At 38.9% G+C, this 15,972-nt stretch overlaps 2 protein-coding genes and 1 long non-coding RNA gene across 3 annotated transcripts in view; 1 reads left to right on the top strand and 2 right to left on the bottom strand.

Moving 5' to 3' along the window:
• LOC309693974 (immunoglobulin lambda-1 light chain-like) overlaps positions 1 to 15,972 on the bottom strand; it is a 255,987-nt gene that overhangs the window by 129,491 nt on the left and 110,524 nt on the right. The gene's annotated exons all lie outside the window — the stretch shown is intronic.
• On the top strand, positions 110 to 3,628 carry LOC309693970 (uncharacterized protein). Its single transcript, XM_082513661.1, has 5 exons — positions 110 to 145; positions 323 to 478; positions 1,288 to 1,380; positions 2,690 to 3,001; positions 3,134 to 3,628. Exons 1-5 carry the CDS (start codon positions 136 to 138, stop codon positions 3,313 to 3,315), a joined length of 753 nt encoding a protein of 250 aa, XP_082369787.1. The 5' UTR covers positions 110 to 135; the 3' UTR covers positions 3,316 to 3,628.
• Positions 6,537 to 10,558, bottom strand: LOC309694403. Its single transcript, XR_014272866.1, has 3 exons — positions 10,266 to 10,558; positions 9,006 to 9,140; positions 6,537 to 7,722 (listed from the first exon to the last, which is right to left on the bottom strand). It is a non-coding gene; the product is annotated as an uncharacterized lncRNA (long non-coding RNA).

Genomic DNA, 15,972 nt, shown 5'->3' on the forward strand with positions numbered 1-15,972 from the left:
GTCAACTGTTTCCCCATGTGTTCCCACTTCCCTCATTATCCACCTGTGTGTATTTAGTCCGTGTGTTTTCAGTCATTCCTTGTCAGGTTGTCTACTCGTCCGCATCGTGTCTCCGGGTATCCACACCAGTTCTTCATGTTTAAAGGTTGTTTTTTTTTCCCATGTTTTATTTTACTTCACCCAGTGTAGGTTATTGTTTAGTTTCACCCATGCCCTTTATTTGTATTTATTCAGCCTTGATAAACTGCTTGTTTTCTGTTAGTCCCCATCACGTTCCACATTCTGTTCCTGCATTTGAGTCCTTTTTTCACAACACATACAGTCTGTCTCAGCCAGGACTGTAACAGCACTATGCAACAGTTTTCCTGGAAAAAAAATCGCAAAGTGAGCTTCTCCACATTACAATGGGCTCTGGAGAAGGCCACTTATTTGGGACGCAATCAGATAGCGAGTCCCTTGTCTAAAAGGATTCAGCGAGGTAACCCAGTCTAAATTCTTCTTTTTTGAAATGCCGTCATATTGCTGGCAGTAGAAACTTAATGCGACATAAGAGATTCTGCTATAAGAAATAAACATCAGGAACTAACTTCACAAATGTTTGATTGACTTGGCAACTTGACACTGATACTCAAGATTGCACCTACGCCACCCACACAGTGACAAAATGCTGGCTGTATGTATGTTTTTGTAAAGGAGCAGGGAGATGACAGCAGACTTAAGCTTTTAGTTGCCACTTTCTGTATTTACCAGCAGTGTGTTATTCATGACAAAAGACATGCTGTGGAAGAGAGCTAGAGATTAATAATAACTTATAATAAAATGCAGAGTGGTGTATAAAACATAGTAAGGGAAGAAGAGATGAGAGAAGGAGAAATGTTCAGTGCATCATGGGATTGCAGCATAACTCAGGGAGGATTCAGGGTCACCTGATCCAGTTATAGCTAACTTTATCAAAAAGGAGTCTGTATGTCATCCTGTATTGAGTGTAGACTGTGAGCCATATAATGCTGACACAAAGCTGACTGACTGCCATGAATAACTACATTTTAAGCAGACTAAACAGAAGCCTTTAAATTCCAGTTGCATTATGCATGTCAGGTGTTTCAGTCCAGACCTCAAATGCTGACCTAGATCAAAAATTCAGAATCAACTGAATCAGTTAATGAAGAATCCATGTGCATTAAAGAAAAGAGAAGAAGAGACAGTCATGTTGATATGAACATTAGCGAAACACATCATGGAGCTGAAATATGATCCTGCTTCCTCATTTGGACTCATTCACCTCAGCTGACACGTTCAACAGCAGACAGGTTTTTGTAGCAGTCTGTCTCACTGTGGGAAACAGAATCTTTGGCTCTGGAACTAAACTCTATGTAACAGGTAAGAACAAAGAATTTTCCTTCTGTTGTTTTATTGTAGATACTGAAAATATTTTAAAAGCCAGCTTCTATTGTTGCAGGTATTAGATGTTAGGTTTTCAAAAACTAAAATAGGAGAATTCATCTGCAGCCATTGTTACACAAGAAAAGCTCAATAATCTCTGAAAACATGTTGAAATCTCACCGAACAACTAAAGTTATTCTTTATTTCTGCAAATATTAGTGATGTTACAAATATTTAGGATTTGATCCTCTCAGTGATTCTGCTGGTTTTTAACACAAGATCATATTTGATGTTAAAATTAATACAGTAGTATTTGTAAATATGAATTTTGCTAAGAAGAAAATGTAGATATGTTTTTAATAGTGAACGATATAGCATGTTGGTCCAAAGAGTCATTTTTGGAAAAACATTATTTTATTAATTGTCATAGATACTGATCAGTGAAATGTTAAACGTCTAAAATGTGATGAAAAATACTGGATAAAATATGAAATTGCTAGTCAGGTTTAATGAGTCAAAATGACAAATAATAATGAAAGTTCAAAAATGTTACCTGTAAATATGTCTTTGAAAAATATGTAAAAGTAAATAGACAATCATTCACAACATGTAATTTTTTAATTAAAAATAATAATAAATTAAATCAAATGGCCAAATAAAGGATTTATTTATCTCTCAAATTTAGCTAAATTGCATTTAAATTTATGTAATAATTAATTTAAATATGGAAGAAAATAACAATCAAACCAAATAATAAAATTAAAGCTGATCCAATTATTGCAGTAAAAGATTTAAGAATTTTAAAGTCTCTGAAAGAAGAATGTTAGTTATTGTAACAAATATAAAACATGTCTTTAAAAACTATTTAAAATTTACATAATTTCAGTGCAGAATAAAGTTAAAAAGGTTAATGGGTTTTATGGAAGAATATCAACTCTGTTGAAATGTGTTTGGGATTGGAAATATATTTAAAAAGTTAAAGACAAATCTCTATATATACATTTAGAGTTTTGATAAATTACATTGTGAAGTAAAGCGAAAAAAATAAAAGAGAAGAAATACATTTTATTTCAGTTTTAAAACCATGCTGAGTGTTCCTCATGTGAGCCATGATGACATGAGGTGATGACTGTGTTTGATATGAAGCTGAATCCAGTGTATGTAGTGAACTTTGTGCTGATGAGTAGTTTAGTGATCAGAGTCCATGTAGTTTCCAGGATCAGACTGAATGCAGTGCAGTGCTGGAAGCTGCTGCTGACTGTGTGAATGTGTGTCTGTGCTGCTTGTTGCTGCTGTCAAACTTCAGATGAGCAGGTAGTGAAGCCCGTGGTGAGCGTGTACCCAGCAGCATCCAGAGCCCACCTGGAGGGGAACAGCTCCCTGCTGTGTGTGGCCTCAGCCATGTTTCCTCCTCTGGTCCAGTTCTCCTGGAAAAGACAGAAGAAGAACGGCGGAGAAGCGGAGGAGCTGCCCCCTGCTGAGGGAGAGCAGCTGGAGCTCAGAGAGGCGGGACGCACCATTGCCATCAGGATGGTTGATGGGAGCCATTCTGACACATATAAATACAGCTGCTGGGTGAAGCACGAGGGGGGCACAGTGGAGGCCCGAACACAACAAGGTAATGAAGGCTTGCTGACTGTGTTCAGCAGTGATTCAGCTTCATGTGGAGATGCTGTCAAAGAGAGCAGAGCAGCAGAGGACTGACATTTCTCACTGCAGCTCCAAACATTTGACTCCTTTTCTGTTTCAGAGCTTCCAGCTCTTCCACCAGTCCTGTATCTTCCTTCTCTTCCTTCTATACACGAGGTGAAGCTGCTCTGCCTGCTGTACACAGTGCTGATAGTGAAGAGTCTGGTGTACTGCTGTGGACTCTCTCTGCTGATGATGCTCACAAACAAGGGAGCGTCCACCAACTGCACACATGCTGACTGACTGTTTCCTGCTCGCCTTTTCTCACCATCAGATTTCCTCCAGTCAGCAGTCAGAAATGTAAATTAACTTCTGGTTGGTTCAATGTTTCATTACTGAGCATTTGACCTTTTCTCATTTAATCATCTTAAACTGTGTAATATAAATTTACAGATAAACATGTTTGATGTGTTTGTAAAAGTGTAGATTCTTTATGTGAAGATTTCTTTTGTACATCTCTGCAGAAAAACTCAGCTGATGCATTCAGATCCCACCATAACAAAATAACAGTGTAGTTATTTGTCTGAAGTAAAAATAAAGATTGTGATTTTAAGAATGCATTTCTCATTTCTTCTGTGATACATAACCTGTGTGACTGCAGCATTCACAGATCATAAACTTGCTCTCCTGCAGCAGACGGGCTGTGTGGGTTTCTGCTCTGCAGCCTCCACACCGTTAGCTGTGGCTTTCACTTTAATAACACAACGACAGTTACAAGCAGGAACTCTGCTTCAAGTTGTTCAGGAAGCATCTGTGTTCATGTGTGTGAGAGAAACAAAGTGTGAACTCAGAGCTGTTACACAGTTGATGTTTAGTACGATCACAAAAGACAAATACAAGATGAAGTCTGAACATTAAATCCCACAGAACTCAAGTTGAACCGTTATGATTTAAAAACACTGAAAAAGGGAATAAATTAAGACAAGATTTGTAAAAACAATTTCACAAAACACCATCAGTTCAGATGGATGTTGAGCATCTTTCTCACTTTTTCTAATAATTATAAATATGTAAAATGTTTAATCAAAATGTGTCATTGATTAATCAGCTTAATTATTCAGACTAGTGCAATTTATACAAATAATATAATTGAGTTAAAAACTGAAATCATAATTATTATAATTAAGAGCAGCACAGAGAGACAAAGTCAAACAAAGAACATTCATCAATTTGATGATTGAACCAGTGCTGAATATTTATTAAGTTCACCCACGCTGTGCGGTAAATTCTGTTGATATGAATATTAAGATTTAACCCTCATAATGTCCCGATTTCCACACACCTGTGGTCCTCAGGGTCACAAATGTCCCCACTTCATTTCAGTGTTTTTAAAGTATAAATTGTCGATCAATTCAGTGTAAAAAATACATGAAATGATCAGTTATTGTGATCATTGTTTCACAACCAGAGTCGGTCGCTTTAACAGATGATCACAGACGGCTTTATGTCAAAGTTAATGTAGGAAGCTGTTTTTAAACGACTTCAAGTTTTTTACTGGCAGCAAATAATCAGGTTTTCCTTTGGGCTCAAAAATGACCCCGTCTGCTTTGACTATTTATAAATGAAAGGTATAAAATATCATCCATCTCTGTGTTTCAAGGTTTGATTCAACTTTATTCCAACTCATTGCCTGACATGTGTCTGTATGTTGGCATGGTAGGAACAGCAGGGCATGGGTCTGAGTGAAGGCAAACCTTCATGAGGACAAAGGCGTGTCCATATTTGACACAAGTGCAGGAGGATCAATTAGAAATTCGCTGAACTTTAGTGATGCTTTTAAAGAATCTGTGATTTTAAAATCTTAAATGCAAATATAAAATCTGATGAGATTTATTCCACAGATTTGTGTTTTATGTCAGGGTAAATAATCTATAACAAGTTAAGTGATTTACTATGAAGTGAAAAAGAGCAAATATGAAACAGATGTTGTCATGGAGGAGTGGACTCAGGCGCAGACAGAACTCAGACGCTCGATGGCGAAGAATTAAGTGAAGTTTGTTACAGGAGGTTCGGTGTGACGACAACGAGTGATGAAAACAAACATGAACTAAAGGCGAGAGCCTAAAAATCGGCTCTGAGGTAAATGACTCATTTACAAGGTATCAGGTATCACAGCACGCTGTGAGACGCTGTCAGCAGCACTGAAGGAAACACTGAACAGTGTTGAGACCACACCAGCCTCTCCCATCCTTTTGTCTTAGTAGAGATCACAGAGATGTTTCCAAATATTCCTACTTTTGTACTGTTGTGTAAATGTGTGTGTAAAGGTGGATGACTGCCTGCTGCAGATGAAATCTAACCATGGCTACAAATAAATGAAGCTGACGTGAAACACAGCCCTGTTTTTATTACTGTTTATAGATATTAGAATTGATGATCATCATTTTAATGATTCTTAAAAAGGCTTTAATGAATCCTTCAGTCTGAAACCAACTTGGAACAAAACACATTAGAAGATGTGGGAAAGAACCACAGTGTGCACATATTTAAACACACAACAGAACCACAGTGTGCACATATTTAAACACACAACAGAACCACAGTGTGCACATATTTAAACACACAACAGAACCACATGTGTTTGTTAAAAATAAGATTTTTACTCTAAATGTTGTTACATATGATTTTGTTTTTTTAACTACTTTGTGTGCAATTTATGAACTTTTAAAATATTTAACCATATTATCTTTTTTTAGATTTTTATATTTATTTATAGTTTAGTTATATTTAGTTTGTATATTTAGTGTTTTCATCACAGCTGTTCAACAACAGATAACAGTGTGTGTTAGTAAATTCACAGCAACATGAATGTTTCTGACTGTTTGTGCATCATGTGACCCAGATTTTTGGATCTGCTGTCAGATTGAAATGAAGATGATGAAACCACAGCAGCTTCAGCTGAGCTGTCAATCAGCAGCAGCAGTCTTATCTGCACTGTAAAAAAATATTCCGTAGAAAAACAGAAAATGTCCTGGTAATTTTCTGCCAGTACATTTTCTGTTTTTTTACGGAGGTTTGACGGACCTTTCTGTAAATGATAAAACGGAAAATTCTGTAGATTTACAGTATACTCTCTGTACTATTTACGGACATTTCCTTCAGCTATAAAACAGAAAATTCCGTTTATTCACAGTATATTTTCTGTATCATTAACTGATATTTTCCGTTAATAGAAAAATTGAAATTTCTGTTTATATTACTATTTCCAAGCACTTCTTTTCACTGTAACTCATTAAATATAGTTCTTTATATCCTTAAACGTACATTTCTATGCAATTACAACCTAGTACACCATGTACTCAAAAATTCATAAATTAAAACTTAAATTAATTTGTGCTTCGTACACAACAACATTGGTACAATTAATGTTAAATATTCTTTTATTCTCCTTAACTCAAACACTATACTTAAATATAATGACAGCATCCATCTTGTCATAAAACTACTAAACAGCTGATACATGAACAAAATAATTCACAAGCTTTCAAATTTGAGCATTTTTATTTCCTTGAAATCAGGTTGCCCTCATGTAAATGTGTTTATTTACATTCATTCAAGTGGCTACCAAGTGTTTTCTTCAAACAGGACACCTGACAAACAAAAAATGTCATATTTAACGACATGTTCACATTTAATAATATCCAGAGTACCTTTTAGTTAGAATCACTGCCTTGTGGTAGTTTTGCCTCAGCCAAATGGTTAAGGTGTGGTTTACATCCATCTCTGTCCACTTATGATACAGTATACACATGTAGTCAGTTATAGCCAAACACCTTTGATTACTGAATTGCATTCACTTCATTAATGAAGTGAATGTAATTCACATTTGTGTGAACATTTGTCTGAGATTAACTCTTTGGGCTCTTTACCTTACAATATAACATACTTGAGTCAAAATTTGTTGACTGTTTAAGTGGTGCCACATGAATACAACTGAACAGATCTAAAGAAGATGTTCCTGAACTTTGGGTTTATTCGAACAGGACTGATGGATAACCACAGGACTTTTCCCCATATGATAACTACAACACATAATAAATTAAGACAGATTACTGTCCCAAACTTAAAGATAAAAGTGTATTTACGGGACTTGTTTTGTCAGTGAGGAGCAAAGTATAATTAGAAGTGCTTGTTCTGATGAAAAGTTAAACTGTAAACAGCAGCATAGTGAATAAGGATCTGTGTCCACGAATCCTCAGCAGTGACAACACTTAAACATCATAGTTCAAAATCCTTAATGCACACCTTTTTCTCCACGGTGTTCAAATTCTCTAAGCTGGTTAAGTAGAGGAAAAAGTCTGACATATTTCATGACCATTAAATGTTAGACAAGGCTCTGAAAACGAGGTTACAGTTACAAACAAAAACCTCTGCTTGTGCGCACAGACCCTAAATCACAACAAATAAGACAATAGTAAGACAAATTACTACAAAGTCTTGTTACCGCTCTTCATATAACAGTGTGACAAAGTCCTGAATGCAGCCTGCATGTTAGTACATCAAGGTCCATCTGAGCTTTAAGTAAAATACACTCAGCTTTTCCTTGGATTTTAAGAGTTGCTCAGTTCATACAGGAACTGCAGCAGTCGGGATTAACGTGTCGCTGTGTTGCTCCTCCAAGTCAGCCATTGAGACTAGTCGCAATTTATTCTGAGGAAAAAAAGAGAAACAACAAGACATTTTTAAAAAGTTTGTATTTTTATAATTTTTTTTTACCTAGAGCATAAACAACATAAACAAAAAAAGGATTAGGGCTGTGCGATATGACGATATATATCAGATTACGATATAAAAATGTCTATCGTTTCATATTATACACTATTCTTTGTTTTGTGGTGTTGCAAAATAAACTGTTTACGGCAATATTTTTTTCATGGTTTTGATGGTCACTGTAGTTGCTATATTATTTCTTAAAGTTCTCTCCTTCTCTTATACTTAAAATAACCACACTATGGACGGACAAGTGACTGTTTTTACGCGTACTTTCGTTACCAACAATGAGGATAAAACCATCGTGTGGCTCCGCCGTCCGCTTGTTTATTTTCCACATAAACCTTTCACAATAAAGCTCAAGTTTCTGTTGAGACTTTTCAAACTAAACTGAAATGATATACATTATTCTCAAACATAAAATTTCAGAATATGCATCAAACAAATGACCTCAAATAAAAACATCAAGTAACTATAAATGGCGCTTACAGTCACCACGCAGATGAAGGCACAGAGAATACCAGCATGGCCAGCAAGGATGAGGCAGAACCAGAAGGACCAGTCAAAAGAAATCGAGGACCTTATTGTTAAATGAGGGGCTACCTCTGTAGCATGGACATGGTTTGGTTATGAAAAGTCTGACACGCCCCAGAAAACTGTACTATGCAAATTATGCCACAAACTGGTCCCCACCACCACTCGAACACGACAAACCTCCTTAACCACCTACACAAGAATCACATGAAAGAGTTTCGAGAGAGTTTACGAATAAAAAGCAAAAAAGAGTCGTCAGGTGCTCAAAATAATCCTTAGACTCAAACGTTAGAACAGGCTTTTCCTTGCAGCACGCCGTCTAATAAATACTCAGAAAGAAAATGGCGGCCATTTAAACTCATGTCTAAAAATGTATAGTTTCATGCATCGGTCAAAACACTCGACTCCTGGTACACGACGCCCAACTGAAAACATTTCACATAAGTCGAGTTGCCCGAGAATCACAGAATTTACAGAAAATGCACTATTTTGTGATATATATCGTTATCAGGAGAGATACGTCTTATATTGGGATATGAGACTTTGGTCATATCACGCAGCCCTACAAAGGATTATAATTCACGTAGAGTTGCATACACATAACACCATTCTGTTGCAACAAAAGCAGTTTATAATTAAAGTAACATACATACCTTGAAAAACTAAATCAACCACAACATTAAACTCACCTTGTGTTTGTAGAGAAGGTGATCAGGGTTTTTCTTCATTTCCTGAGACCAGCTGCTCTGGATCATCACCAGCTTGTATCTTCATCTTTTTTTTCACTCGGGGAAGTCTTTCCTTTTCTTGGCCATTGCTCTGCACTGGAAAACCAAAGTGTGTGATCAAAGGTGAAATAAGGGATATTTTTCCACTGCAGGACTTAAAGTGCTTCAAGTAGTGATAGCTGTTGATCCATTTCTCAAATAATCTGTAAGGATCTGGATTTTTAAGAAAGATACAAATATCTCTGCTTATATTTGGCTAAAAGCTTGATATAGACAAGGCATATAGAGCCCCTGCACACCAGCACTGCGCTTACATTATAGTTCAATCAAGAAATAGTTATTATTGATTTATTATTGAATTTTTTTAGTAATAATTTTTAGTATTTAATCACATTAGCACAGTGGGGTGACAAAAATATTCCACATACAAGAAATGCTGCTCAGCATTTCATAAATTACATTTTCAACAAATGTTGGAGTAAAAACACAGTTACAGGGAAAATGTGTCTGTCTGTAAATATTAACTAAACATTTCTATGTGCTACAAAATAGACATACTGTAATTGTAAATGTGCTGAGGTGAAACTATACTTTCAATAATTTTACCACTACAGTCTGTTAACCACCGAAATAATCTATGCTGGTCAGCTAGCTAAAAGTCTTTACTTTAGCAGCCCAAATCAGAGGCTAACATTAGCATTTGCTAGCGTCAGCCAGGAAGGTCTGAGGCTTAAACTAGGGTTAGTGTAACTTTGCCTGAAACCCTTTAAAGTGTACAGTAGAGCCAACTGTAAAACACAGGTATTGATACAGTACTTATTAGAGTCCTAGAATAATTTCTAGAACCATGAAGTTCTCACTTTCCCAGTTATCCACATCGCTGACTTTCGCTAATTAGCTAGTTAGCAGTCACAGCTGTGTAATACCCAGAGAGACACAGACAGCTAACTATAATATTTATGAAAACTGGTTCAGCCACTGAAGGGCAAAACTGGTGGTATCACAGTAAAAATTATTTTAACATTAATTAACATAAAGCTTAAGTCATGTTAAACCTAAATAACAATTATTTTAAAAAATGAGTCAGCAAAATATTCCTGACTTGTCTGGAGACAGCCGAAACCAGTTAACAAATAAATTAACAATTCTTTCTAAATAAAAACATGGAGTCTTTTGAAAAACATTATTTTAATAAAACGAAACATGAGTTTTAATACTTACCACAGAAATTTGAAGGCAGTTTCTCCAACTTCAGAATCCAAAATCCAGATGAAGCCTGAAAGAAGCCTAATGGCTGCTCTTGCGCTTACTTTTCCCTCCTTTTCAGGTTCTTTTTCCCACAATGCATTGCAGTAGTTGAGAAATACAGAAAAATACCTGTAAATGACTAATACGGAAAATTCCTTCACGTTTATACAGTAGATTGTACTGTATTTTTACGGATTTTTTTTACAGTGTGTGGGCCGCAGGGGCTGATGGGAGCTTTGAGGACCTGTTAGAAACCACGTGGCCCTTGTCTGATCTCACAGCTCGTCCTTGTTTGGCCTCAGCTGCATCAGAGCGCCACTTCTCCCCAGGTTCACCTCCAAGATCGTCTGAGACCAGCCACCCAGACAGCTGCTGGAACAATTGGTTTGCACAACCAAACAATTTCTGCACAAACTGTCAGAAACCGTCTCAGGGACGTTCAACTGCATGCCCGTCGTCCTCATTGGGGTCTTGACCTGACTCCAGCTCGTCGCCGTAACAGACTTGTGTGGGCAAATGCTCACATTCGATGGCGTCTGGCACGTTGGAGAGGTGTGCGCTTCACGGATGAATCATGGTTCACATTGTTCAGGGCAGATGGCAGCTGAGAATGTCCCAGTTCTTGCATGGCCAGCATACTCACCGGACATGTCACCCATTGAGCATGTTCGGGATGTGCTTGACCGGCGTATACGACAGCGTGTACCAGTTCCCACGAATATCCAACAACCTCGCACAGCCATTGAAGTGGAGTGGACCAACATTCCACAGGCCACAATTGACAATCTGATAGACTCCATGCGACGATGTGTTGCACTGCATGAGGCAAATGGTGGTCACACCAGATACTGACCGGTTCTGGGTCCCCAGACCCCCAATAGCGCAAAAAACTGCACATTCCAGGGTGGCCTTTTGTTGTGGGCAGTCTGAGGTACACCTGTGCACTACTCATGATGTCAGATCAGCATCCTGATGTGGCACACCTGTGAGGTGGGATGGATTATCTCAATATAGCAGATGTGCCCACTACCACACATTTGGACTGATCGGTGATCACTGTTTGGGAGGGATAGTTATATTGTGTATCTGGAATGAATTTTAGGTCTCTACGTCCATCCCATGGGGAATGGGAGCAGTAACAAAGGTGTTGCGTTTATATTTTTGTTGAGTGTAGTTAGGGCTGGACCAGGTGACCCTGAATCCTCCCTTAGTTATGCTGCAATAGACGTAGGCTGCCGGGGATTCCCATGATGCATTGAGTTTTTCCTTTCCAGTCACCTTTCTCACTCACTATGTATTAACAGACCTCTCTTGGTCCTGGCTCAGCTTCGGCGCCTAACAAGCTCATCACTGGACCCACTTCAGTTTGCCTACCAGCCTGGCATTGGAGCGGATGATGCCGTCATTCACCTCCTACATCGTTCCCTCGCTCACCTGGAGACCACTGGAAGCACTGTGAGAATCATGTTCTTTGATTTCTCCAGTGCCTTCAACACCATTCTTCCCTCGGTTCTGAAGGACAAGCTGGTGAACTCTGGAGTGGACCATCACCTCACTACCTGGATCCTGGACTACCTCACCGACCGACCACAGTATGTGAGGACTCAGGGCTGTGTGTCGGACAGGGTCGTCTGCAGTACGGGGGCCCCACAGGGAACGGTTCTGGCTCCGTTCCTCTTCACCATCTACACTGCAGACTTCTCCCACAATTCCACCCAGTGCTTACTGGAGAAGTTCTCTGATGACTCTGCAATAGTCGGCCTCATCACTGATGGGGACGACAAGGAGTACAGAGGTCTGACCCAAGACTTTGTGGACTGGTGCCAGCAGAACTACCTCCAGATCAACGCCAGTAAAACCAAGGAACTGGTGGTAGACTTCCGCAGGCACAAGCATTCTCCACTGCAACCACTGAACATCCAAGGTATGGACATTGAGGCTGTGGACAGCTACAGGTACCTTGGTGTTCATCTGAACAATAGACTGGACTGGACTCATAACTCAGACGCCCTCTACAGGAAAGGGCAGAGCAGGCTGTACCTGCTGCGGAGACTCAGGTCGTTTGGGGTGGAGGGCCCACTCCTGAAGACCTTCTATGACTCTGTTGTGGCTTCTGCTATCTTTTATGGCGTGGTCTGCTGGGGCGGCAGCATCTCTGCTGGGGACAGGAAGAGACTGAACAGGGTGATCCGAAGGGCCAGCTCTGTTCTAGGATGCCCTCTGGACCCAGTGGAGGTGGTGAGTGACAGGAGAACGGCGGCTAAGCTGTCATCCCTGTTGGACAACATCTCCCACCCCATGCAGCAGACTGTGACAGCACTGAGCAGCTCCTTCAGTGGGAGACTGCGGCACCCACGGTGTGGGACGGAGAGATTTCGCAGGTCTTTCCTCCCCACTGCTGTCAGACTCCATAATAAAGACTTTAACTGATCAAGCACACACATCCATACATATGCAATAATACTAAGTGCAATAATCCTTTCTGTCATCGTTGTATTTTTACTCAGTTGTATATAGTATTTGTATTCTATTTTTATCTTATTGTATATTTATTTTATTTTATTCTACTGTATATAGTATTTTATTTTATTCTATTCTGTACAGTTGTGTACTGTATTTATTCTTATTGTATTCTAATTTTTGCCTCATAACTTTTGCACTGTCCACTTCCTGCTGTGACAAAACAAATTTCCCACGTGTGGGACTAATAAAGGTTATCTTATCTTATCTTATCTTATCTCTGCATTGAATCATATCTGTTATTAACCTCTGTCTCTCCTCCACAGCATGTCTTTATCCCATCTTCTTTCTCTCACCCCAGCAGATGGCCCCGCCCCTCCCTGAGCCTGGTTCTGCTGGAGGTTTCTTCCTGTTAAAATGGAGTTTTTCCTTCCCACTGTCACCAAAGTGCTGCTCATAGGGGGTCATATGATTGTTGGGTTTTTCTTTGTACCTACTGTACAATATAAAACGCCTTGAGGCGACTTTTTTTTTTGTGATTTGGCGCTATATAAATAAAACTGATTTGAATTGAATTGATTGTTGTTACTGTGGCAGATTATCCACTACCTGCTCACCTTTTGTTTTTTCATTTACTGAAAAAAAAAGGAAGAAAAGTATTATGACGCTATAAGGAAATTGAAAGTGAGAAGACAATAAGGGGCTGGAGGGAAAAAAAATTAAGAAAACAAATCAGATTTGTCAAATCAGAAAATTAAAGTTGTAAATTTCAGAGAAAAAAGTGACAAATTTTAAAGTAAAAAATTCTGAAGTAGTGTGATGCCATTAGGATGAGCTGTGGACTGTGGAATGACTGATCAACATCAGCTGTGTCTAATCACACAGTGGATGACTGGAATTTATTAACGGGCATTTGGCAAGAGAAGGAGTTGTAGTGGTGGGCTTGCATCCATTCCAAATGATCTGTCCATCATAAGTCAGAGGACATTTGTCTTTGACTGCAGTGAGGCTCCTCATCCTCACCTCTCCCTTTCCCACCTGGATAAGAAAGACGCCTCTGTTAGAATGCTGTTTATAGACTTTAGCTCAGCATTCAACACCATTATCCCCCAAAAACTGTTTGACAAACTCAGCAAGTTGGGACTGAGGACCTCTCTCTGTAACTGGATACTAGATTTCCTGTCAGAGAGGCCTCAGTCCGTCAGAAAGAGAGAAACGTCTCCAGCACCATCAGGCTGCTTGGTGAACATCATCAGCAGAAAAAAACAAGTGCATCTTCAGGCCTGGTCGCTCATCCTTTCACCGACCTTTCTTTGCCAAAGATAAGAACAGTAGCTCAGAGTGGGTTAGTTAAATAAATATAGTTCTATTTGATCATTGTGTTTTTGATTTTCACTATTTGATCTTGCTTGAATACATTTTCCTGCAATTATGGCTAAATTGTGGACATTCACTTTTTGACATTTTGTGAAAAAGCAGAAATGTAACCGATGTGTTTCTGCGTTGTGTCTGATCCTGACAAAGAAAGGTAAAAGAAGGAAAGGCCTCCAAGTAAATAATTTGCCCGCTCCAGCTCCTCTCCTAGCAAGAAAAAGAAGCTAGCAAGAATGATCTATTCATGCTAGTGTTCACGTTCCCTAGAACACATATGTAGCACACACATCCTACACATTTATAGCTGGCAAAAACAGGCACAATGATGACAATAATTGAACTAAAATTGCAATCAGAAACATCAGGGTGGCTAAATATGAAGTATATGAGCGTTTTACAGTGTTGGAAAGAAATGACACACACACAAGAACACATTTTATGTAATTATAACAATATGTAATCTATGACTGGATTACAGAAATCCAAGTATTATTCTTAATTTATGCAAAATGCTCTAACAGGTTACCCTAGCCATAATAAAATAATCTTTCCTTGGAGCCTGGCCTGCTGCCTGGGCTATTGAAACATACCAAAAATAACAAGTGCAACAATTAATCAACAGAGGAGCTACTGTTAACAGGTGCAACTAATAGGATTTGACCGTCAAGCCTACTCACGTTTCTTCTTATCAGGGTTAGCAGGGAAGACAGCATTAGCTGGATAAGTTTGAGGTAGTTAGTACTAGGCAAATCCTCTCACCCACATCAGCTCCAGAACTGCATTATCTACTGTGTGAAACTCATAGGACTTTAGGACCTCTTTCTTTTATCACAGAACCAAAATAAACTTTCTGTATACGGGTTTGTGGGCCTACTGATCGACAATTTCTTTAACTGTTCATTAATGTAAATGTCTAATCACCCAATCCCATGGCAGCAATCCAATGCATTAAGACATATAATACTGTTTCTTACGAGTCGACCTTGAATGCAACACTAAAGTTTCACTTTCGTTCCAAACAAAACTCGAAGCAGAGATCAATGGATAACTTCTTGACTACATTTTTAGAATTATAATCAAATACAGCACAATTTCAGTTTAAGAGGTTTGTGCTCACCTTTTCATGTGGGCCCACAGTAGTCAAGAAATCACCCGAGACGTCTGCCCGTCTGACCACTAATCCGGCTCGACCACCGCAGAAAGCAACACCTCTAGCGCTCTACAAGGTGCCCGCATCCTCCACCAAAGTTGTCGCGAAATCGATCAATGCAGAGCAGTGTCACAAACCAGGCCCCAGAAAAGTGCAATCAAACGTTGAGTTTATTAACAGCCCGGAGAAAACATCAACATATGTCTTCTGACCAAAATACATGTTGTGGACACTTAAAGCAGTGGGGTACACGCCCCCCCCCCCCCCCATGGCGTAAATGGCAGATTAAAATAGGTTCCAGACATTAGTCACAGTTAATCGTACATCTTGTACATCTTTAATAGCTATAAGCAGACATAGAACTTCTCTTTTCTATAACAGCTTTCATACAAGGTAATAAACTTCAAGCCCTCAGGGTCTCTGAGGCTAATTATTGACTCTGGTCATCTGTTGCCAAGTAGAGTAAAATATATTGAGACACCAAATGAGTTAAGGCCTCAGGCCTGACACATTCCTAGATTATATGTGTTGTAAGCATGCATTGCAGTTATCCTTCTATGTTCTAGTTTCCCTCAACATGTATCACCTGGACAGTCACGCCAGTGAAGCTTAAGACCCTTAATGAACCGATCATCAACTCAAAATAAGCACAGATATGCAATGTGTATAAAATACTTCTAACCATACTTGTAATAA

This window comes from Aulonocara stuartgranti, assembly GCF_965226115.1.
Source record: "Aulonocara stuartgranti genome assembly, chromosome: 18".
Lineage (NCBI taxonomy): Eukaryota > Metazoa > Chordata > Actinopteri > Cichliformes > Cichlidae > Aulonocara > Aulonocara stuartgranti.

Coding starts and splice junctions, on each gene's coding strand:
- LOC309693970 (XM_082513661.1), top strand. Junction 479..1,287: donor GTCTAAAAGGATTCAGCGAG/GTAACCCAGTCT, acceptor CATTCACCTCAG/CTGACACGTTCAACAGCAGA. Junction 3,002..3,133: donor GGAGGCCCGAACACAACAAG/GTAATGAAGGCT, acceptor TTTCTGTTTCAG/AGCTTCCAGCTCTTCCACCA.